This window comes from Stenella coeruleoalba (genome assembly GCF_951394435.1).
Source record: "Stenella coeruleoalba genome assembly, chromosome: 19".
Classification (NCBI taxonomy): domain Eukaryota; kingdom Metazoa; phylum Chordata; class Mammalia; order Artiodactyla; family Delphinidae; genus Stenella; species Stenella coeruleoalba.
In genome coordinates, this window is record NC_137165.1 from 29,851,624 (window position 1) to 29,877,754 (window position 26,131).

Consider the following 26,131-nt stretch of genomic DNA (forward strand, 5'->3'; position numbering starts at 1 on the left):
CTGGCAGATAAATCGAGGCACATGGTCTGGAGGGTATGAGCGTTCCTCAAAGTCAGCAGGATTGAATATTTTTGCGACTTGGGAGCCAAGGGTACTGAGGACGATTTGAAAAGGTTCTGTGTTTCTTCCACGACCTCCCCGATGTGATCCAGCATCTCCTTACCCTGAGGCTTCTCCGTCCTCCTGACAGTGCTGTCCACCTCCAGAGGTCCCCGATTTCCTTCCTACAGAGCGTAGGGCAGTGGGAGGGTCAGGGGCAAAAAGTAGTCACAGCTGTTAGATTTCTCCTGGGCAGCCTGGCTGTGGCTGGGACAACCAGTGCTACAAATGCAGAGTCCCAGGCCATGCCCAGACCTACTGCATTGGAATGTGCATTTTAACAAGATCCCAAAGTGAGTTTTATGTACATCCCAGCTTGCAGATTCTATGCCGAATCATGGGACCCAGATTTTGGGTTCTCCTCCACTCAGCTCTTAATGCTGGGGCCTTCTTTATCCCCCTCGCCAGGTCAGGAGGCCTGGGTGCGAAAACTGAAGTGGGCAGAACTGCCCAAATTCAGTCAGCTGAAGTGGAAGCCCCTGCACAGTGACCCTGAGACTTCAGAAACGTCTGCCTTTGTCAAGTCCCACAAGAACCTGGCTTTCTACTGGATTCTCAGAGCTGGACACATGGTGAGAGAGGGTCAGCGTTTGTTCCAGATTTGCCACTCGAGTTGGGGGTGGGGGAGCCACACGCACTGGTCTCATAAGTGCATTGGGTTTGGGGGTGTTTTGGGGTCGCTAATGAAACTCTATTTGTGCTTCATTGAAAAAGTAAATCCTCCTGAGAGACGTACGCTGGGTTCTCTATCCTCTGCTCTTTAGGTTAAATGAGTTGAATGTTACTTTCCTCTGGACAGTTTGTCCTGAAGGAACAACTTGTCCCGAGGGAGGGAGGGAGGAGGGAGAAATTGTCTTTCCCTGACATTTTCAGGGAGTGAAATCAGAGCTCGGTGGTCTGTAAGGCTGAGCACAGTGCAGAGTACAAGTGTTTGTGAGGAGCGGTGGCTCTGGAACTTCAGTTCAGAAGAGGCTTCACCTGCAAAGACGGGCACTGAGGCTGCAGCACTCTTGCACTTGCCTAGCGAACACGGTGTTTTCTCTTAGGCTGTAGGTGGACTGAGTAGCTTTCCCTGGGCTGAGGGAGATGATGGAGGGATGGATCCACTATGCAAGCACATGCACACTCATGCACACGCATACACACACAGACAACCTGCAAAGGAGCCAAAGACGGGAACGCCCAGGAAGCAGAGGGGCCCAGGTGTTCCCCTCACGGTTATGCTTCGGTCCAGCCGTTTAAATGCAGGCTCTCCTTTCGTCCCAGATGGCAGTTTCCTGGAGGAGACCTGTGGGAGAGATGGGAAGGCTTGGCGCCATAGCGCTAAGACAGAATCTCCACAGAGCCGGGGCTGAGGGACAGCTGTCTGGCTGGAAAGGAGGGCCTAAGGAACTGGCCTTAAAGCTTCATGTGCACAGTGAGCACATCATAGAGCATTCACTTGGACCGCCAAGGAAATGCTGAGGGACTTGGGGGTTACCAACAGTGGTTCTCAACTGGGGTCAGTTTTGCCCCAAGGGGACTTCAGGGATGTCTGGAGACATTTGGGGTTGTCACAGCTTGGGGAAGGTTGCTACTGGTATGTGGTGGGCAGAGGCCATGGATCCTGGTAAACATCCTGCTGCACACAGGCCAGCCCCCCGCCACAGAGAATTGTGCTGCACGAAACGTTAGTCGTGTCAAGGTTGAGAAACCCTGACCTAGAGGAAAATGGGAGCTTGGGTATATGGTATACTTGTTCTCACAATATTTATTAGGTATCTTGGCCATGAATAACTTATCCTCAATCTCTCTGACCCTTAGTCTTCTATTTTTTTATATATATAAATTTATTTATTTTATTTATTTTTGGCTGTGTTGGGTCTTTGCTGCTGAGCGCAGGCTTTCTCTGGTTGTGGTGAGGGGGGCTACTCTTTGTTGCTGTGTGCAGGCTTCTCACTGCAGTGGCTTCTCTTGTGGAGCACAGGCTCTAGGCGCTTGGGCTTCAGTAGTTGTGGCACGTGCGCTCAGTAGTTGTGACTCGTGGGATCTAGAGCACAGGCTCAGTAGTTGTGGCGCATGGGCTTAGTTGCTCCGTGGCATGTGGGATCTTCCCAAACCAGAGATCGAACCCATGTCCTTTGCATGGGCAGGCAGACTCTCAACCACTGCGCCACCAGGAAAGCCCTTCCCTTAGTCTTCTCTTAAGAACCTCCCAGAGAGAGACGGGAAGATAGCAGAAGAGTAGGACGTGGAGATCACCTTCCTCCCCACAGATACATCAGAAATACATGTACACGTGGAACAACTCCTACAGAACACCTACTGAAGGCTGGCAGAAGACCTCAGACCTCCCAAAAGGCAAGAAACTCCCCACGTACCTGGGTAGGGCAAAAGAAAAAAGAAAAAACAGACAAAAGAATAGGGACGGGACCTGCACCAGTGGGATGGAGCTGTGAAGGAGGAAAGGTTTCCAGACACTAGAAGCCCCTTCGCAGGCAAAGACTGCAGGTGGCGGAGGGGGAAAGAAGCTTCAGAGCCACGGAGGAGAACGCAGCAACAGGGGTGTGGAGGGCAAAGCGGAGAGATTCCCGCACAGAGGATCAGTGCCGACCAGCACTCACCAGCCTGAGAGACTTGTCTGCTCACCCGCTGGGGCGGGCGGGGGCTGGTAGCTGAGGCTCGGGCTTCGGAGGTCGGATCCCAGGGAGAGGACTGGAGTTGGAGGCGTGAACACAGCCTGAAGGGGTTAGTGCACCATGACTAGCTGGGAGGGAGTCTGGGAAAAGTCTGGAGCTGCCGAAGAGACAAGAGACTTTTTCTTGCCTCTTTGTTTCCTGGTGCGTGGGAGAAGGGATTAAGAACGCTGCTTAAAGGAGCTACAGAGACGGGCGCAAGCTGCGGCTAACAGCAAGGACCCCAGACACGGGCATGAGACGCTAAGGCTGCTGCTGCAGCGACCAAGAAGCCTGTGTGCAAGCACAGGTCACTATCCACACCTCCCCTCCCAGGAGCCTGTGCAGCCCGCCACTGCCAGCGTCCCAGGATCCAGGGACAACTTACCCAGGAGAACACACGGCGCGCCTTGGGCTGGTGCAACATCACGCTGGCCTCTGCCGCCGTGGGCTCACCCTGCATCCGTACCCCTCCCTCCCCCCAGCCTGAGTGAGCCAGAGCCCGCGAATCAGCTGCTCCTTTAACCCTATCCTGTCTGAGCGAAGAACAGACGCCCTCAGGCGACCTACATGCACAGGCAGGGCCAAATCCAAACCTGAACCCCGGGAGCTGTGTGAACAGAGAAGAGAAAGGGAAATCTCTCCCAGCAGCCTCAGAAGCAGCGGATTAAAGCTCCACAATCAACTTGATGTACCCTGCATCTGTGGAATACCTGAATAGACAACGAATCATCCCAAATTGAGAAGGTGGACTTTGGGAGCAAGATAGATTATTTTTTCTCCTTTTCCTCTTTTTGTAAGTGTGTATGTGTATGCTTCTGTGTGACATTTTGTCTGTATACCTTTGCTTTCACCATTTGTCCTAGGGTTCTGTCCGTCCCTTTTTTGTTTTGTTTTGTTTTACTTTTCAAAATTTTTTTCTTAATAATTATTTTATTTTACCGTTATTTTATTTTATCGTCTTTCTTTCTTTCTTTCTTTTCTTTCTTTCTTTCTTTCTTTCTTTCTTTCTTTTCTTTCTTTCTTTCTTTCTTTCATCTTTCTGTTTTTTCTACCTTTTATTCTGAGGCACGTGGAGGACAGTCTCTTGGTGCTCCAGCCAGGTGTCAGGGCTGTGCCACTGAGGTGAGAGAGCCAAGTTCAGGACACTGGCTCACAATAGACCTCCCAGCTCCACATAATATCAAACAGTGAAAATCTCCCAGAGATCTCCATCTCAACGCCAAGACCCAGCTCCACTCAACGACCAGCAAGCTACAGTGCTGGACACCATATGCCAAACAACTAGCAAGACAGGAACACAACCCCACCCATTAGCAGAGAGGCTGCCTAAAATCATAATAAGGCCACAGACACCACAAAACACAACACCAGACGTGGACCTGCTCACCAGAAAGACAAGATCCAGCCTCATCCACCAGAACACAGGCACTAGTCCCTTCCACCAGGAAGCCTACACAACCCACTAACCAACGTTAGCCACTGGGGACAGACACCAAAAACAACGGGAACTACGAACCTGCAGCCTGCGAAAAGGAGACCCCAAACACAGTAAGATAAGCAAAATGAAAAGACAGAAAAACACACAGCAGATGAAGGAGCAAGGTAAAAACCCACGAGACCTAACAAATGAAGAGGAAATAGGCAGTCTACCTGAAAAAAATTCAGAATAATGATAGTAAAGATGATCCAAAATCTTGGACATAGAATAGAGAAAATGCAAGAAACATTTACCAAGGACCTAGAAGAACTAAAGAGGAAACAAACAATGATGAACAACACAATAAATGAAATTAAACATACTCTAGAAGGGATCAATAGCAAAATAACTGAGGCAGAAGAACAGATAAGTGACCTGGAAGATAAAATAGTGGAAATAACTACTGCAGAGCAGAATAAAGAGAAAAGAATGAGAAGAACTGAGGACAGTCTCAGAGACCTCTGGGACAACATTAAACGCACGATTCGAACTATAGGGGTCCCAGAAGAAGAACAGAAAAAGAAAGGGATTGAGAAAATATTTGAAGAGATTATAGTTGAAAACTTCCCTAATATGGGAAAGGAAATAGTTAATCAAGTCCAGGAAGCACAGAGTCCCATACAGGATAAATCCAAGGAGAAACACGCCAAGACACATATTAATCAAACTATCAAAAATTAAATACAAAGAAAACATATTAAAAGCAGCAAGGGAAAAATAACACACAAGGGAATCCCCATAAGGTTAACAGCTGATCTTTCAGTAGAAACTCTGCAAGCCAGAAGGGACTGGCAGGACATATTTAAAGTGAAGAAGGAGAAAAACCTACAAGCAAGATTACTCTACCCAGCAAGGATCTCATTCAGATTTGATGGAGAAATTAAAACCTTTACAGACAAGCAAAAGCTGAGAGAGCTCAGCACCACCAAACCAGCTTTACAAAAAATGCTAAAGGAACTTCTCTAGGCAAGACACACAAGAGAAGGAAAAGATCTACAATAAAATACCCAAAACAATTAAGAAAATGGGAATAGGAAAATACATATCAATAATTACCTTAAATGTAAATGGATTAAATGCTCCCAGCAAAAGACACAGACTGGCTGAATGGATACAAAAACAAGACCCGTGTATATGCTGTCTACGAGAGACCCACTTCAGACCTAGGGACACATACAGACTGAAAGTGAGGGCATGGAAAAAGATATTCCATGCAAATGGAAATCAGAAGAAAGGTGGAGTAGCAATTCTCATATCAGACAAAATAGACTTTAAAATAAAGACTATTACAAGAGACAAAGAAGGACACTATATAATGATCAAGGGATCAATCCAAGAAGAAGAGAAGATATAACAATTGTAAATATTTATGTACCCAACATAGGATCACCTCAATATATAAGGCAAATACTAATAGCCATAAAAGGGGAAATCGACAGTAACACAATCATAGTAGGGGACGTTTTTTTTAGTCGCCTCGGCTCGTGCCCCCAAAGCAAAGCCCCGACTCCACAGTCGAGTAGGGGACTTTTAACACCCCACTTTCACCAACAGACAGATCATCCAAAATGAAAATAAATTAGGAAACACAAGCCTTAAATGATACATTAAACAAGATGGACTTAATTGATATTTATAGGACATTCCATCCAAAAACAACAGAATACACATTTTTCTCAAGTGCTCATGGAACATTCTGCAGAATAGATCATATCTTCGGTCACAAATCTAGCCTTGGTAAATTTAAGAAAATTGAAATCATATCAAGTATCTTTCCGACCACAATGATATGAGGCTAGATATCAATTACAGGAAAAGATCTGTAAGAAATACAAACACATGAAGGCTAAACAATACACTACTTAATAACAAAGTGATCACTGAATAAATCAAAGGAAATCAAAAAATACCTAGAAACAAATGACAATGGATACATGACAACCCAAAACCTATGGGATGCAACAAAACAGTTCTAAGAGGGAAGTTTATAGCAATACAGTCCTACCTTAAGAAACAGGAAAGGGCTTCCTTGGTGGCGCAGTGGTTGAGAGTCCGCCTGCCGATGCAGGAGACACGGGTTCATGCTTCCGTCTGGGAAGGTCCCACATGCCATGGAGCGGCTAGGCCCATGAGCCTGTGCGTCCAGAGCCTGTGCTCCGCAACGGGAGAGGCCACAACAGTGAGAGGCCCGCATACCACAAAAAAAAAAAAAAAAGAAACAGGAAACATCTCAAATAGACAACCTAGCCTTGCACCTAAAGCAATTAGAGAAAGAAGAACAAAAAAACCCCAAATTTAGCAGAAGGAAAGAAATCATGAAGATCAGATCAGGAATAAATGAAAAAGAAATGAAGGAAACGATAGCAAAGATCAATAAAACTAAAAGCTGGTTCTTTGAGAAGATAAACAAAATTGATAAACCATTAGCCAGGCTCATCGAGAAAAAAAGGGAGAAGACTCAAATTAATAGAATTAAATGAAAAAGGAGAAGTAACAACTGACACTGCAGAAATACAAAATATCATGAGCGATTACTACAAGCAACGCTATAGCAATAAAATGGACAACCTGGAAGAAATGGACAAATTCTTAGAAATGCACAACCTGCCGATACTGAACCAGGAAGAAATAGAAAATATGAACAGACCAGTCACAAGCACTGAAATTGAAACTGTGATTAAAAATCTTCCAACAAACAAAAGCCCAGGACCAGTTGGCTTCACTTGCGAATTCTGTCAAACACTTAGAGAAGAGCTAACACTTACCCTTCTCAAACTCTTTCAAAATATAGTAGAGGGAGGAACACTCCCAAACTCATTCTACGGGGCCACCATCACCCTGATACCAAAACCAGGCAAAGATGTCACAAAGAAAGAAAACTACAGGCTAATATCACTGATGAACATAGATGCAAAACTCCTCAACAAAATGCTAGCAAACAGAATCCAACAGCACATTAAAAGGATCATACACCATGATCAAGTGGGGTTTATCTCAGGAATGCAAGGATTCTTCAATATACGCAAATCAATCAACGTGATACACCATATTAACAAACTGAAGGAGAAAAACCATATGATCCTCTCAATAGCTGCAGAGAAAGCTTTCGACAAAATTCAACACCCATTTATGATAAAAACCCTGCAGAAAGTAGGCATAGAGGGAACTTTCCTCAACATAATAAAGGCCATATATGACAAGCCCACAGCCAACATCGTCTTCAATGGTGAAAAACTGAAACCATTCCCACTAAGATCAGGAACAAGACAAGGTTGCCCACTCTCGCCACTCTTATTCAACATAGTTTTGGAAGTATTAGCCACAGCAATCAGAGAAGAAAAATAAAAGGAATCCAAATCGGAAAAGAAGTAAAACTGTTACTATTTGCAGATGACATGATACTATACATAGTATAGAGAATCCTAAAGATGCTACCAGAATACTACTAGAGGTAATCATTGAATCTGGTAAAGTAGCAGGGTACAAAATTAATGCACAGAAATCTCTGGCATTCTTGTACACTAGTGATGAAAAATCTGAAAGTGAAATTAAGAAGACACTCCCATTTACCATTGCAACAAAAAGAATAAAATATCTAGGAAAAAACCTACCTAAGGAGACAAAAGACCTGTATGCAGAAAATTATAAGACACTGATGAAAGAAATTAAGGATGATACAAATAGATGGAGAGATATACCATGTTCTTGGATTGGAAGAATCAACATTGTGAAAATGACTCTATTACCCAAAGCAATCTACAGGTTCAATGCAATCCCTATCAAACTACCACAAGTATTTTTCACAGAACTAGAACAAAAAATTTCACAAGTTGTATGGAAACACAAAAGACCCCGAATAGCCAGAGCAATCTTGAGAACAAAAAACAGAGCCGGAGGAATCAGGCTTCCAGACTTCAGGCTATACTACAAAGCTACAGTAATCAAGACAGTATGGTACTGGCACAAAAACAGAAATATACATCAATGGAACAGGACAGAAAGCCCAGAGATAAACCCATGCACATATGGTCACCTTATCTTTGATAAAGGAGGCAAGCATATACAGTGGAGGAAAGAGCCTCTTCAATAAGTGGTGCTGGGAAAACTGGACAGCTACATGTAAATGTATGAGATTAGAACACTCCCTAACACCATACACAAAAATAAGCTCAAAATGGATTAAAGACTTAAATGTAAGGCCAGACACTACCAAACTCTTAGAGGAAAACATAGGCAGAACACTACATGACAGAAATCACAGCAAGATCCTTTTTGACCCACCTCCTAGAGAAATGGAAGTAAAAACAAAAATAAACAAATGGAACCTAATGAAAATTCAAAGCTTTTGCACAGCAAAGGAAACCATAAACAAGACCAAAAGACAACCCTCAGAATGGGAAAAAATATTTGCAAATGAAGCAACTGACAAAGGATTAATCTCCAAAATTTACAAGCAGCTCACACAGCTCAACCAAAAAACAAACACCCCAATCCAAAAATGGGCAGAAGACCTAAATAGACATTTCTCCAAAGAAGATATACAGACTGCCAACAAACACATGAAAGAATGCTCAACATCATTAATCATTAGAGAAATGCAAATCAAAACTACAATGAGATATCATCTCACACTGGTCAGAATGGCCATCATCAAAAAATCTAGAAACAATAAATGCTGGAGAGGGTGTGGAGAAAAGGGAACCCTCTTGCACTGTTGGTGGAAATGTAAATTGATACAGCCACTATGGAGAACAGTATGGAGGTTCCTTAAAAACTACAAATAGAACTACTATATGACCCAGCAATCCCACTACTGGGCATATACCCTGAGAGAACCATAATTCAAAAAGAGTCATGTACCAAAATGTTCATTGCAGCTCTATTTACAATAGCCCAGAGATGGAAACAACCTAAGTGTCCATCATCGGATGAACAGATAAAGAAGATGTGGCACATATTTACAATGAAATATTACTCAGCCATAAAAAGAAATGAAATTGAGTTATTTGTAGTGAGGTGGATGGACCTAGAGTCTGTCATACAGAGTGAAGTAAGTCAGAAAGAGAAAAATACCGTATGCTAACACATATATATGGAATCTAAGAAAAAGGAAAAAAAAAGGTCATGAAGAACCTAGGGGTAAGATGGGAATAAAGACACAGACCTACTAGAGCATGGACTTGAGGATATGGGGAGGAGGAGGGGTAAGCTGTGACAAAGTGAGAGAGTGACATGGACATATATACACTACCAAACGTAAAATAGATAGCTAGTGGGAAGTAGCCACATAGCACAGGGAGATCAGCTAGGTGGTTGGTGACCACCTAGAGGGGTGGGATATGGAAGGTGCAAGGGAGGGAGACGCAAGAGCGAAGAGATGGGAACATATGTATATGTATACCTGATTCACTTTGTTATAAAGCAGAAACTAACACACCATTGTAAAGCAATTATACTCCAATAAAGATGTTAAAAAGAAAAATACAGTCATTAGGATGCTTGAAACAGGAAGGGAAGTGACCATAACATCTCATGTAGCTCAGAGTCTCTCTGATTATTGTCACAGTGAGTACTTAAAACGAGTGCAAAACTTGAAGCAAAGCTGCCTGTTATTCTTTCAAAAAAGAACAAGTATCCCAAACTAATGACCTTTTCTCTAATGGCAAGTGGCTGTCTAGCAGGTATTTTACTCTTTGGTTCCTTTATTCACTGAGCAAACATTTTAGTATCTCATAACTAGTCATCTCTGTGCAAGGTACTGGGAGTACACAGATGGATGATACACCATCTCTGTCTTCTGGGAGCTCATGGACCAGAACGGCAGACAGGCAAGGAGACTCTAGTAAAATGGGGTGAGAAATCCCACGATGGGGCTTGGCCCTGGGAAGAGGGCCCAGCCCAGGCTTGGGGGTCAAATACGAGGCCCTAAGGATGGGCAGGAGTTAGCTGGGTAAAGAGGAGAAGGTGTGGGGTCAAAGAGAGCAGTGCATACAAGTCCAGAGGCGCCTTCAGGCAACTGCGGCCTCGGAGGGTCGTCTCCGCATCACTGAGGGTTGTCTCCGCATCACTGAGGCTGGAGAGGGAGACTTTGCATGCCTTGGTAAGGAGCTTAGACCTACCCTGAAAGCAATGATGTGCCACTGGGGGGTTTTAAGCAAAGGAGTAAAATTACCAGGTTTGTCTAAGAAATAACATTCTAGCAATAGAGGGCATGGGACAAGACTGGAGCAGAGAGCTGATCTAAGATGCTTTTATAATAATCCAGGCGGGAGTGACATGTAGAGGAATTTGATGTAGGAAGGGAGAATAAGCAGGACTTGGTAACTGTTTTTCGATAGACCAGCCGAGAGGGCTAGCCATAGGCAGTTGACTATATAAACTGTGTATTTGTGGGTCTGGAGTTAAATGTTTGTCCTTAGAGATAGAGATTCGGCAGTGAAATATGGAAAAGGCCAGGGTCAGGGCCCTGGATACACCAGTATTTAAGAGGCAGGAGGAAAAAGAAGGACCCACAAATGAGACTTGAGTAAAGAACAGCTAGAAAAGTAGGAGGGAGACCAGGGGCATCCCCAAAGCAGAGAGGGGCCAGTGGTGTCGAATGCTGCCAGGAGCTCAGATAAAGGACTGAAGCATAAGCAGTGATTTGGGTGCACCGATGTTGGTGGTAATTGTGGCAAAAGCATGTTTAGTGAATCGGCAGGCTCAGAAGCCAGCACGGAAGGGACAGAGGGAATGAATGAGCAGTGAAGACGGAAGACAACTTCCTTTAAGAAACCCGAAGGAAGTAGTAGCCCACCCTTTTAATAAACTTGATCCGAAGAGACAGTGGACAAGGCAGCAAGACACAGGGTTAAGAAGGCATTTTGTCATGGCTCTGAGTACCTTCGGTGTTGACTGGGAAAAGGCAGTAGGAGGTCTTAGAGCAGAACACTATTCCAAGAAAGGGTCTCTGCGGAGTCAGAGAGGAGGGGGAGGCAGGAGGAACCAGCTGTGGGCTGTCACTGGTGTGAGGAGTTCAGGCCCGTTTCCTCTTGGTTTGTCACCCATAGAACAGGGCATCAGTTGGGGCAGCCTTAAAATAGCTGTTGGAGACTGTTATTAAATCATCCCCCAACTGCTTCCTCTTTAGCTGATTAAGTGTCATGTTGGCATACCCCACCGTGCCTGTGCCTCCTGGGGGCCAAGCCTGGCAGGAGAGTCGGCAGGAGTGTGAGAATCGTGGAGCCGCAGACTTTCAGAACTTGGAGCCATCTGCTCTACCGCCATCCTTGTGAAGGACGAACTGAGGCCTCTGCCCCTCCCCCTCTTGATGGTGTGTGGAAGGAGATTTTTTACAAGGATTATTTGAAAAATCTTACAGGAAAACAGAAAGTTGAATAACTGTAAAAGCAGGGGTGCCCCAGACAAAGGGTCTTGTTGGTTTACAGATTTGCTGTTAGTTCCCCTTCCACTCTGGGACCCTTCCTACACATAGAATCCTTTAAAGTGTTTACAATCTTCCGTCTTCCTTGAACAGGCTGGATGCTAGTAACATAAGCACAGCCCTTATAAAGAAATCAACAGGGACTTCCCTGGTGGTCCAGGGGTTAAGACTCCACGCTTCCACTGCAGGGAGTGAGGGTTCCATCCCTGGTTGGGGAACTAAGATCCTGCATGCAGTGTGGCCAAAAAAAAAAAAAGAAAGAAAGAAATCAGCAGATCAGCCCCAATGGAATAGGAGATTCCTTCCTAAATGCTGGCTTCTCTAGACCCCTGCAGCCCAGCAGGTGGGCGCCCAGACGTAGGGTCATTTCACAAAAGGGACGCTTTTTTTTTTTTTTTTTTTTAAAGCAGAGACCTTCTTAGAAGCCCATATGATTTAGATTTATTTATTTATTTTTATTTATGACTGTGTTGGGTCTTCGTTTCAATGCGAGGGCTTTCTCTAGTTGTGGCAAGCGGGGGCCACTCTTCATCGCGGTGCGCGGGCCTCTCACTATCGCGGCCTCTCTTGTTGCAGAGCACAGGCTCCAGACGCGCAGGCTCAGTAATTGTGGCTCACGGGCCCAGTTGCTCCACGGCATGTGGGAGCAACTTCCCAGACCAGGGCTCGAAGCCGTGTCCCCTGCATTGGCAGGCAGATTGTCAACCACTGCGCCACCAGGGAAGCCCTAGAAGAGATGCTCTTTTAAGGAATGGCACCTAAGTGCAGCTGTCCTCCCAGGTTGCTGTCACAGAGCTGGCCCCCTTCCTGGGAGCAGGGTCTCGGGATGCCGGCCCTGACCCCAGCTCCAGGCATAGAACCAGGAGTGCTAACACAGATACTGCTTGCTTCCAGGTTCCTTCCGACCAAGGGGACATGGCTCTGCAGATGATGAGGCTGGTGACTCAGCAAGAATAGGATGGCCTGGGCTGGAGGTGAGCTGCTTGGCCTTGGGGCACGGAAGCTGAAGCAAGCGCCCTGAAGGTGTAGGAACCACTCTTCTCCCTTTGAATCTGACTCGGGGGGAGAACCTCGCTTGGGCTGTGATTGTGAAGGGTCCCATCAGCTTCGACAGAGAACAAAATCATGGCCTCTGTGACAACTTGGAAATCATTTCTGCTTCTGAAAACTAAGTTTTAAAAAACTGGATTTGGGGCTTCCCTGGTGGCGCAGTGGCTGAGAGTCCGCCTGCCGATGCAGGGGACACGGGTTCATGCCCCGGTCCGGGAAGATCCCACATGCCGCGGAGCGGCTGGGCCCGTGAGCCATGGCCGCTGAGTCTGCGCGTCCGGAGCCTGTGCTCCGCAACGGGAGAGGCCACAACAGTGAGAGGCCCGCATACTGCAAATAAATAAATTAATTAAAATTAAAAACTGGATTTGTTTTCATCAAAATAAAGGGTTGAAATAGGTTAACATTTTCTTATTACAAAAGCAAATTATGCGATTTATAGAAAAATCAGGAAATACAGGCAAAGAACAAAATGAACACTCATGCTCCCTTCCCACGGAAACTCACTGTTACCACTTAAGTGTTTATTCTTGCAAATCTTTTTTTGCTATGTATACATATATATTTTACACAAAAAACGCAATCATTGCTATGTTATTTCACAGTCTGCTTTGTTCACACATCAGTATGATGTCTGCTGAGCATTCCATTTTATGGATGTACCATAATTTACCTACCAAATGCCCAGTGTTGCCCATAAGCAGTGTCTAGTTTGTCGCTTTTATAAACGGTGCTCTGGTGGTTTGTCCTGTTAGTTACATTTTTACACACATCCTTATCATTTTCTTAGAATAATTTCCTAAAAGCATACTTGTTCAGTTAAAAAATTGTAACATTTCTTTAAAATTAAAATGATGAGTTTGGGACTTTAGAGTTTTAATTCATGGCTCAAGATCTGCAAAGGGACCTGATAGCTTCTATGATAGCCCTGAAAGAAATACCACTTCCTGTAGTTGTGGGGCTGAGATTTTGAAAACCAAACCCAAAGTCTCGTCCTGCAGTATGTGAGGAAAGAGTTACTAACAGGATACGCCTACGTGACGAGCCCCTTCTGACCTGAGACTAAAACAGGCTTCCTCGGGTGGTGCTCCACGCTTTCCCCACAGTTCGGTTTGCTGTTGGGAAGAGAGGGCTCCTGTACTCCTGTGTGGATGGGGAAGAATGCAGAGACTTGTACGGGGCCCCTCTGGACTCCACCAATGCGTATCGTTCTCCTGCTGCTTCTGCCGGGTATCATTTGCTGGAAAAACATTGAACTATGAGTATAACTAGTTACTGGGTCTTACGAGTCCTTTGGGCGTTGAATTACAACATAAGTTGAATTCCCATCCTCACAGAGTCTTTTTGTTAGAGGTTAGGGTATTTGGGGGAAGGAGTGAAAGTTTGGACATTAGGATATGTCATATGGGCAGATTCCAGTGAACCTGGGACCTCAAAGCTTTTTTGCCATTGGGAGCAGCCCTTCCATCCCTGTCTGAGGAGGTTAGTCTCTTGCCCTAAGATCCTATAGCAAATTCCCAGACTTGCCTAAGGCCCCTGTTCCTGCTACATTGTATTCTCTCTCAACCCGCACCCATGCCTTCATGGGATTCCCTATGATGTGTTGACTGAGGAAGAAGAGTCTCAGGCTTGGTTTGTAGGTGGTTCTGTGCGATATGCATGCATCGCCTGAACGTGGACCGCTTTGGCACTGGAGTTCCTCTCTGGGACAGCCCTGGAAGGTGGTGGTGAATGGAAATCCTCCTGCTGGACAGAACTGGGAGCAGTGCACCTGTTTATTTTGCCTGCAAAGAGATGGCCAGAAGAAAGGGTCTGCCCTGAGTCATGGTTTGGTTGGGTCGTTGAACTGGAAGGAGCACAACTGGAAAATCGAAAGGTCTGAAGGAGAGAGGTCTGAGGATAGAGCTGTCTGATTGGCAGAGCGTGAAGATATTTGGGTTCCATGTGAATGCTCACTGAAGGGCAGGGGAAGGTTTTAATAATCGGGTGGATGGGATGACCCATTTGGTAGACATCAGACAGCCCCCTTCCCCAGCAACTCCTGTGGACTTGTGCACAGAGTGGCCCTGGTGATAGTGATGGAGGCTATGCATGGCCTCAGCAACATGAACGTGTGTTCACCAAGACTGAACTGGCTACAGCTACTGCTCAGTGCCCAACCTGCCAGCAGGAGACAGCGCTGAGCCCCTAATGTGGCACCATTGCCGCAAGGAGTCAGCCAGCTACCTGGTGTTAGGTTGATTACATTGGACCACTTTCATTTTGGAAGAGGCAGCAAGTTGCTCTTACTGGAACTGACACTTGCTCCGGACATAGATTTGCCTTCCCTGCCCACAAGGCTTCTGCCAAAACTACCACCTGTGGCCTTACAGGATGTCTCATCCACCATCACGGTATTCACAGCAAATGAAATACAGCAGTGGGTTCGTGCTCTTGGAATTCACTGGTCCAACCCTCGTCTTCATCATCTCAAAGCAACTGCTTTGACAGACAATTGAATGACTTTTTGAAGATTCAGTTATATTGCCGAATAAGTGGTGACATCTTGCAAGGGCTGGGGCAGTGTCCTCCGGTTTGTGGTAAATTCTCTAAATCACCATCATGTTTCTCCCATACCCTGGATTCAGAAGTTCAGGAATCAAGGGATAAATATGAAAGTCAGTCCTCTCAGTATTAACCCTAATGATCCAATAGTCAAAGTTTTGCTTCCCATCTCTGCAGTTTTAGCATCTGCTGGTGTAGAGATCTTGGAGAAATGCTTTCACAAGGAGACACAGCAAAGATTGCATTAAATTGGAACTTGAAGCTGCCATCTGGCCTCTTTGGGCACTGAATCAATAGGCAAAGTACTGGCTGGGGCGATTGACCTGACTATCAAGGGGAAACTGGGTTGCTGCTGCACGGTGGGGGTAAGAAGGGGTACTGCAGGAGACCCTTTGGGGTGCCTCTTAGTACTCCCATATCCTCTGATTAAGATCAATGGAAAACACATAAACAACAAGGTCCTACTACTGTATAGCACAGAGAACTATATTCAGTATCCTATGATGAACGATATTAAAGAATATTAAAAGAATATATATATATAACTGAATCACCTTTCTGTACAGCAGAAATTAACACAACGTTGTAAATCAACTATACGTCAAATAAAACAAACAAACAAAAATCAGTGGAAAACTACAACCACCCAATCTAGACTGCTAACGTCCCCTATCCTTCACAAAGGGCTTGAGTCATTCCACCAGGCAAGGAGCTATGACGACGGAGGTGTTTGCTGAGGGCAAAAGAAATATGGAATGAGCAGTAGATGATGATAGTTACAAATACTAGCTGTGGCCTTGTGACCAGCTGTAGAATGAGGACTCTAATAGTTTAAAGTATTTCTTCTTTATTTTGATGTGACTATATTTTAATAAATATTAACCAAAAATTTTTTATCTCCTCTCTCAAACTCTTATCATCTAACCTGAGATGTGCTCGTAATCACTTTATATGTAAGTGTTTTAAGTTACAAGATGTCAAAACAGGAGTGTGAATCAGCTAGGAAAAGAATGAATGTTATCCAAAGACGAAAAAGGGACCTTGATGCTCTCCTGGGGATGAGGTTAGAATGGTTTTGGTTGTAAGAGGGATAGTGTGTCATGTTAAGCAGAAGCATAGCTTTGTTTTTGTCTTTATTTGGAGATTAAATGGTGTTTCGGGCAACGTGTGGGTGGCCAGTTGAGAAGGGGTAGACTGTAGTCTTTGTAATGTTTCAACTTGCCTTGGCCAAACTCTGTTTTCCAGAGTTAAATTTCGCTATGTTTCTGATTAGAGTGGCCTAGAAGACTGGAGATTCTATGACCTTTGGAGGATGGAAATTGATTTTTCCTAGTTAGGCCAGCTGCTGTTTCACCTTGTGAACTGTTGTCTTCTCATCTGTTTCTTAATTTCTTATTTCATGAGCTCAGTGTTTGCTTTAATTTCCTTGAGAGGAAGCAAAGTGTTTAGAGTTTCCTAGTACAAACCTTCCAAGGAATGTTTCTCATCAGTTTCATCTATCTTTTGTATTTTGTGTTGATTTCCTCCATTTTAGTTGAGGTTGGTTGTGTGTGTGTTTTTTCGTGTTTATTGTGTTTGCTTGTTTATGTATACTTATCTTTGAATGAGGGTAGTTATAGAATAATCTCGTTCCCCATCCTGTTCTTTTGGTTAATTTTTAGCTTGTCCCCTTAGTTCTTACTCTGGAAGATTGGATGTTGTGGGTCCATATGGTCTGTTTAGTTGTTCAGGTGCCTAAGGGAGGTGGATGCTGGGATCTTGAGCAATAAGAACAGATCTTCCTCGACTTTGATGGGGTTACATCCTGATAAATCCATCGTAAGTTGAAAATAAGTCAAAACTGCATTTAGTATACCTAACCTGCCTAGCTTACCCAGCTTAGCCTAACCTACCTTAAACGTGCTCAGAACACTTCCATTAGCCTGCGGTTGGGGACAGCCATCCAACACAAAGCCTATTTTATAATGAACTGTTGAATATCTCATGTAATTTGTTGAATACTGTACTGAAAGTGAAAGAATGGTTGTCAGTGTCTCATGATCATGTGACCGACAGGGAGCTGTGGCTGCTGCTGCCCAGCATCACAAGAGAGTGTTGTACCAGGTGTTGCGGCCCGGGGAAAGATCACGATTCAAAATCTGATGTATGGTTTCTACTGAATGCGTATTGCTTTTGCACCATCTAACGTCGAAAAGTTGTAAGTCAGACCATTGTAAGTTGTGGGCTGTCTGTATTGGGAACCTTACTTGGGGCCCTTATTCACTCATGGCAGAGGCACCTAGATTTTCTTGTGGTCCCCTGCTGCAGGATGGACCAATCACTTTGGTTTTTTTCTTTGTTTGTTTTTGTTTCTTTGTTTTTTTTGGACCAACCACTTTGGTAAGAAGCAAAGTCCAGAGAGACCTAGGGACTCCTTATTTGATGGATTAGTATTAGTTCCCTATTGCTGCATAATAAATCACCCCGAAATGTAGTGACTTAGAACATTAGTATCTGATCGTTTCTGTAGGTCAAGTTGGGGTCTCTCCTGGGGCTGCCATCAAGCTGTTAGCCAGAGCTGCAGTCATCTCAAGGCTCAACTGGGGAAGGATCTGCTTACAAGCTCGCTCATGAGATTGTTGGCAAGACTCAGCTCATCACAGGCGGTTGGACTGAGGGCCTCTCTCAGTTATTTGCCATGTGAATCTCTCTGCAGGGCAGCGCGTGCCGTGGCAAAGTGAGAGAGAAGAATCAGGGAGAGAAAGTGAGCAAGGTACAGGTCACCATCCTTTATAGCCGAATCCCAGTGTGCTATCTTATCACGTTTGCCTATTCTATTCTTAAGAAGCAAGTCAGTATGTCCTGCCCCATTCAAGTGGAGGGAATTACACAAGGGCATGAATACAGGAAGCAGACATCGCTGAGAGCCATTGAGAGACTGTCTACCAGGTGGGCCAGCACTCATTTTCTCATATCTCCCTCTGTCTTTCTTCACCTCAGAACTCTTCTTGTCATGAGAGGGGTCAGAGGAGAAAGTATGGTGATGTGTAGACTTTCAGGCTCTCCTCACACCTCACACTCCTGAGGTGGAAGAATGGGCTTCCCCATGGCCTTAGGTTCAAGTCCAAAATCCTTAACCAGACCCAAAGACCTAATAGAATCAGGGCCCTCTTCAGCCTCATTGGTGTCTCTCTACCCCTTTCTCTTTTCACCACAGTGCTATTAGAAGTTGGGTTCCTGGAGAGGGCCCTATAAGTTGTATCCTCTTCCTTACCCAAGTTCTGAGACAACTGAAAACAACACAATAAAGTCAGCAGACAAGAAAACCAAAATAAACTGGAAGATGTAGCTTAGTGTTTGAATCAGAATGCACTTGCTAATTGCAAATACCCAGTCTTGACCTTGGACCAGCCCATCCAAGGGAAAGGGACAGTGTGTAGGGCAGACACTGCCTCCTGCTCATCCTGGTAGAAAGGGGAAAAGAAAGCCAAATCCCCCCAAGCCAGCATTCATGCTAGATTGGCTCTACCCAGTCAAGAAATGTAGACCACCACCTGTGCCCCAGTGTGATGAACACTATGAATTACTTGCCAGTCCACCCTCACAGGCACCTTCTGGAGTGCAGAGGTCAGAAAGCCCAAACTGTACTCACAGATGCCTTTGTAGCTAGGGTTCGTGTTGTAAATGAGGTGGATATTAGATGGTGGCCCTTTTGGTTTGGTTTTGTTTTTCTCGCAAGCCAGGTTGTAGAATCGTGAGATTTTTTCAGCAGCAACGTTCCAGGACCCATTCTTCCTGTGTATGAAGGATCTTTTGGGGTGGCATCTTCTTGCCTGAGGGCTCCTGGTCCCTGACTTACAACTGTGGTGGTCTGTGTTAAATCAGTGTTCCAGTGGTAGGAGCTACAGTAGTGGACGAGTTCTTCCATGTTCTTGGACTCACCCCTGGAGACCCTATCCTCGAGCCATTTCTTCCCTCCTTCCAGTCTTTCAATGAAGTAGTGAGCACTGATACTGATAAATCTTTTCCTACCCAAAATATCTACAGTGCTTTCTATTTCCTGCACTAAACTTTGGATGATATTGTAGTGGAAGTGCCTGACAATTAGCTTATTTGATTGTAATGTAGGTGCCTGACATTAAACTTTCGATTGAATAAGCACAAGTACATAAAGAGCCAGGCCACTGCACCTATGAAGTTCCCCCTTTAGAAAGCCCTGGGTGACCTAGATGACTGACCGCTTGAGTGATCCTGCTTTTTCCCTTCCTGCTCCTTCATTCCCAATCCTGTGTTCTAAATTAATAAAGAGTGAACTCATGAAACTCTAGGCACCCCAGTAAAGGCAGAACCCAGGTATGCACTCTCTTTCTCTTTGGCCATGACCTCAGTATGTAGGCCCCAGGCATGCCTGTACCCTCCAGGGCTTGTGAGTAATCAACGTTGCTTTTTCAAAGTTCCCTGAGGGTTGCTGTGAGGTGCATCTTGCAATCATGATCAGAACCACAAGAGCTAATCTGGCCACAACACTGGCTCCAGTAGGGGAAGAGGAGGCTCACCACAGGTAGCAGGGGCCCAGGTGAGTGCCCACAGGCATTCCGAGCAGATAGGTAGCATCACTGTCCATAGGCTGAGACTGCCACAAAACAGATACCCATCAGATAACTCAGCCTTCCTCATCGCGGAGGATTAAAGTGAGGCAAGAGCTCTGAGTCTTCAGGAAGACTTAAAGCCAGAAACAGGGAAGAAGCCTTTCCCCTCTCCACTCTTCAGCACCCAACAGTGGACTTTTCTTGTGTCCTTCTTATTGAAAGACCTCCTGCCCCTCCCCACGTAGCTACTTTCTTACTCATCTTTCAGGTTTCAGCATAAACCTGACCTTCTCTCGTAAGCCTTCCCTGATTCCCCTGGGAAGTTAGCAGCCCCCTTACTCAGTCTCATAGCCCTCTACCCGTCCTCTGTGATCCTCAGTCTTCTAGTGATTACTTTCTGGGGCCCTGGTACAGGGCAGGCCTTCAGGGTTCGCTAGTTGTTTGGCTGAGTAGCACTCCAGAGCAGGAATGAGGAAGGAACACCATGGACCTCTTCCAAATTGTGCAGTCCCTGAGCTGCACTTGAGTTTGCTTTGTTCCAGGTGCTTGTCTTCCTCATTGGCTCTGACTGGGATTTCACCATTCAGTGATACCCACTTTTTGCCGTATCTGTGCATGAAAATTTGCCACATTTTCTCGTTTCAAAAACTTGACCTTTTCACTTGTGCTGTTCTCTTTCCAACTTTGTTGGCAGATGTAGTTCACTGTTGCAGAAGTCTTGGGAGCAACGTCTTCCATGATAGCAAGAACAAGAATTGTATTTCTCACGAGGAGCTGTGCCCCGGACTTAGGGCCATCTGTTGCAAGGTTAGTTACACTTTATGGAGGTCTAGCTATGCTGTAGGATAGGTAATCGAGCAGGTTGTAGGCAGAGAGTGCCAATACGAAAGCCCTTCTGAATGAGGTACCACCTCACAGAGGTCAGAATGGCCATCATTAAAAACTCTGCAACAATAAATGCTGGAGAGGGTGTGGAGGAAAGGGAACCTTCCTACATTGTTGGTGGGAATGTAAATTGGTACAGCCACTATGGAGAACAGTATGGAGGTTCCTTAAAAAAACTAAAAATAGAATAAAGATGCAGATGTAGAGAATAGACTTGAGGACATGGGGAGGGGGAAGGGTAAGCTGGGACAAAGTGAGAGAGTGGCATGGACATATATACACTACCAAATGTAAAATAGATAGCTAGTGGGAAGCAGCCGCATAGCACAGGGAGATCAGCTCGGTGCTTTGTGACCACCTAGACGGGTGGGTTAGGGAGGGTGGGAGGGAGACGCAAGAGGGAGGAGATATGGAGATATATGTATACATATAGCTGATTCACTTTGTTGTACAATGGAAACTAACACACCATTGTAAAGCAATTATACTCCGATAACGATGTTTAAAAAAAGAAAACTAAACTAAAAATAGAACTACCACATGATCCAGCAATCCCACTCCTGGGCATATATCTGGAGAAAACCATAATTTGAAAAGATATATGCACCCCAGTGTTCACTGGAGCACTATTTACAATACATGAGACATGGAAGCAACCTAAATGTCCATCGACAGAGGAATGGATAAAGAAGATGGGATATGTATATACAATGGACTGTTACTCGGCCATAAAAAAAGAATGAAATAACACCATTTGCAGCAACATGGGTGGACCTAGAGATTATCATACTAAGTGAAGTCAGACAGAGAAAGACAAATATATGATATCACTTATATGTGGAATCTAAAAAGATGACATAAATAAACTTATTTACAAAACAGAAACAGACTCACAGACTTCGAAAACAAACTTATGGTTACCAAAGGGGAAAGGTTGGGGGGAGGGAGAAATTAGGAGTTTGAGATTAATATATACACACTACTATATATAAAATAGAGGGTATCAAGATGGTGGCGTGGGAAGACGCGGAGTTAGCATCTCCCCACAACTAGGGCGCCTGCCGGCTGCTGGTGGGGGACTTTGATGCCCAAGGAGATGGGAGGAATGCCAAAGTGAACTGATAGGATGTAGGGGGACTAAGTGGGGGAGGAGAAGTGGAGGCTAGACAGGATTGGCGCCACTGAGGGTGGGGAGATCAGGAGAAGCAGGCGGGAGGGACTCTCCAGGAAGAGCAAGAGAGGAGTGGAGGGCGATCGCCTTGCCCACTCGGGCCGGGGAGACTGCTGAGCTCCCAGGCCAGTACCCCCACTCCAAAGCCCCATCCAGGCCACGTAGGTCCTGGGGGCATAGGAGGGAGGCTGGGGAGATCAGGAGAGGCAGGTGGGAGGAGCCATCCAGGAGGAGCAGGAGAGGAGCGGAGGGTGATTGCCATGCTCACTTGGGCCTGGGGAGCCTGCTGAGCTCCCAGGCTGATCCCCTGCCCTCAAAAGCGCCCTCCAAACCCCCCTCCAGGTCATGTGGGTCCTTGGGGGCATAGGAAGGAAGCCGAGGGGAGAACAGGAGAGGCAGGTGAGAGGAGTGGGAGAGGAGCAGAGGGCAATTGCCACGCCCACTCGGGAGAGGGAGGCTGCTGAGCTCCCAGGCCGATCTCCTGCCCTCAAAAGCACCCTCCAGGCCACACGGGTCCTTGGGGGTCATAAGAGGGAGACCGGGGAGATCAGGAGAGGCAGGTGGGAGGGGCCCTTCCAGACCAGAGGAGCAGGAGAGGAGAGGAGGGTGTTTTCCCTGCCCATTTGAGCCCAGGAAGCCTGCTGGGCTCCCAGGTGAGGTCCCTTGCCCTCTGAGACCAGGGATGGGTGGTACGCCTGGGCCCCTTCTGTTTCTTGAACCTAAGCCCCACACCCCACAGCTCCCAGGGCCTTTTCTGACTCTGTGGGTCCTGAGCATTGGCCCCACCCACCGCCCAAACCTTTCCCTTGTTTAGTCCCTGCCCTCCACAGCCAAGCCCTTTCCCCACCCTTTTTTTTTCTTTTCCTTCCTCCTTTTTACTATTGTAGTACTGATGTACCTTCCGGTTGTTGATTCGTCTATATTTTTATTTTTATATTCTTCCTAACATATTGTTAGTTTACTAGTCTATTTTTATGTTTTACTTTTTTTTTCTTGCTGCCCCAGGCAGCTTGAAGGATCTTGGTTCATGAGCCCAGGGTCGGGCCAAAGCTCCTGCGGTGGGAGCTCTGAGTCCCAACCCCTGGACTAACAGAGAACCTCAGACCCCAGGGAATACCCATAGGAGTGAGATCTCACGGAGTTCTTCATCTCAGCACCAAGACCCAACTCTACCTAATATCCTACAAACCCCAGTGTTGGAAGCCTCAGGCCAAACAACCAGTAAGACAGGAACACAATCCCACCCGTCAAAAAAATAAATAAATAAATAAATAAGATGACCAAAAAAATGTCACACATGAAGGAGCAAGGTAAAAACCTACAAGACCAAATAAATGAAGAGGAAGTAGGCAACCTACCTGAAAAAGAATTCAGAGTAATGATAGTGAACATGATCCAGAATCTAAGAAATAGAATGGAGACATGGATTGAGAAAATACAAGAAATGCTTAACAAAGATCTAGAAGAAGTAAAGAACAAACAAACAGAGATGAACAACACAATAACTGAAATGAAGAATACATGAGAAGGAATCAATAACAGAATAACTGAGGCAGAAAAACGAATAAGCGAGCTGGAAGACAAAATGTTGGAAATAACTGCCAAGGAGCAGAATAAAGAAAAAAGAAGGAAAAGAATTGAAGACAGGGGGCTTCCCTGGTGGCACAGTGGTTAAGAATCCACCAGCCAATGCAGGGGACATGAGTTGGAGCCCTGGTCTAGGAAGATCCCACATGCTGAGGAGCAACTAAGCCTGTGAGCCACAACTACTGAGCCTGTGCTCTAGAGCCCATGCTCTGCAAAAAGAGAAGCCACCACAATGAGAAGCCCACACACTGCAACAAAGAATAGCCCCTGCTTACCACAACTAGAGAAAGCCCACGCACAGCAATGAAGACCCAATGCAGCCAAAAATAAATAAATAAAATAATTTTATTAAATAAAAAATTGAAGGCAACCTCAGAGACCTCTGGGACAGCACTAAACACACCAACATTCGAATTATAGGGGTCCCAGAAGAAGAAAAGAGAAAGAAAGGGTCTGAGAAAATATTTGAAGAGACTGTAGTGGAAAACTTCTCTAACATGGGAAAGGAAAGAGGCAACCAAGTCCAGGAAGCACAGAGAATCCCATACAGGATAAATCCTAGGAGAAACACACCAAGACACATATTAATCAAAGTAACAAAAATTAAATTCAAAGAAAAAATATTAAAAGCAGCAAGGGAAAAGCAAAAAATAACATACAAAGGAATCCCCATAAGGTTATTAGCTGATTTTTCAGCAGAAACTCTGCAGGCCAGAAAGGAGTGGCAGGATATACTTAAAATGATAAAAGAAAAACACCTACAACCAAGATTACTCTACCCAGCAAGGATCTCATTCAGATTCGATGGAGAAGTCAAAAGCTTTTCAGACAAGCAAAAGCTAAGAGAATTCAGCACCACCAAACTAGCTTTACAACAAATGCTAAAGAAAGTTCTCTAAGTGGGAAACATAAGAGAAGAAAACGACCTACAAAAACAAACCCAAAACAATTTAAGAAAATGGTAATAGGAACATACATATTGATAATAACCTTGAATGTAAATGGATTAAATGCCCCAACCAAAAGACACAGACTGGCTGAATTGATACAAAAACAAGACCCATATATGCTACCTACAGGAGACTCACTTCAGTCCTAGGGACACATACAGACTGAAAGTGAAGGGATAGAAAAATATATTCCATGCAAATGGAAATCAAAAGAAAGATGGAGTAGTAATACTTGTATCAGATAAAATAGACTTTAAAATAAAGACTGTTACAAGAGGTAAGGAGAGACACTACATAATGATCAAAGGATCAATCCAAGAAGAAGATATAATAATTATAAAGGTTTATGCACCCAACATAGGAGCACCTCAACACATACGGCAATTGCTAAAAACCATGGAAAGAGAAATCAACAGTAACGCAATAATAGTAGGGGACTTTAACACCCCACTTACACCAATGGACAGATAATCCAAACAGAAAATAAATAAGGAAACACAAGCTTTAAATGACACAATAGACCAGATAGATCTAATTGATATTTAGAACATTCCACCCAAAAGTGGCTGAGTACACTTTCTTCTCAAGTGCACAGAGAACATTCTCCAGGATAGATCATATCTTGGGTCACAAAGCAAGCCTTGGAAAATTTAAGAAAATTGTAATAGTATCAAACATCTTTTCTGACCACAATGCTATGAGACTGGAAATCAATTACAGGGAAAAAAAACTGTAAAAAACACAAATACATGGTGGCTAAACAGTGCACTACTAAATAACCGAGAGATCATGGAAGAAATCAAAGAAGAAATTAAAAAATACATAGAAACAAATGACAATGAGAACATGATAAGCCAAAATCTATGGGGTGCAGCAAAAACAGTTCTAAGAGGGAAGTTTATAGCAATACAGCCTCACCTCAAGAAACAAGAAAAATCTCAAATAAAAGAATCTAACCCTACACTTTAAACAACCAGAGAGTGAAGAACACAGAAAACCCAAAGTCAGTGGAAGTAAAGAAACCATAAAGATCAGAGCAGAAATAAATGAAATAGAAATGAAGAAAACAATAGCAAAGATCAATAAAACTAAAAGCTGGTTCTTTGGGAATATAAACAAAATTGATGAATCCTTAGCCAGACTCATCAAGAAAAAAAGGGAGAGGACACAAATCAATAAAATTAGAAATGAAAAAGGAGAAGTCACAGCTCACACTGCAGAAATAAAATGGATGATAAGAGACTACTACAAACAACTATATGCCAATAAAATGGACAACCACGAAGAATGGACAAATTCTTGGAAAGGTACAATTTTCCAAGACTGAACCAGGAAGAATTAGAAAATATAAACAGACCTATCACAAGCAGTGAAATTGAAACCATAATTTAAAATCTTCGAACAAACAAAAGTCCAGGACCAGATGGCTTCACAGGAGAATTCTATCAAACATTTAGAGAAGAGCTAACACTGATCCTTCTCAAACTCCTCCAAAAAATTGCAGAGGGAGAAACACTCCCAGATTCATTCTACAAAGCCACCATCACCCTGACACCAAAACCAAACAAAGATAATCACACACAAAAAAGAAAATTACAGACCAATATCACTGATGAACATAGATGTAAAAATCCTGAACAAAATACTAGCAAACAGAATCCAACAACACATTAAGAGGATCATACACCATGATCAAGTGGCATTTATCCCAGGGATGCAA

General features: G+C 44.6%; 1 protein-coding gene across 2 annotated transcripts in view; it reads left to right on the forward strand.

Moving 5' to 3' along the window:
• The window catches only part of SCPEP1 (serine carboxypeptidase 1), a 45,037-nt gene extending 31,586 nt beyond the window's left edge, over positions 1-13,451 (forward strand). Inside the window, exons 12-13 of one of the 2 annotated variants that reach the window (XM_079904234.1) lie at positions 508-671; positions 11,363-11,506. In XM_079904234.1, the coding sequence (XP_079760360.1) occupies positions 508-671; positions 11,363-11,446 (248 nt within the window). In that variant the 3' untranslated portion in view covers positions 11,447-11,506. Of the gene's footprint in view, positions 1-507; positions 672-11,362; positions 11,507-12,550 lie in introns of those variants that run through there. The other variant, XM_079904235.1, reaches the window with a different exon arrangement.
• The last annotated feature ends 12,680 nt before the right edge of the window (positions 13,452-26,131 follow it).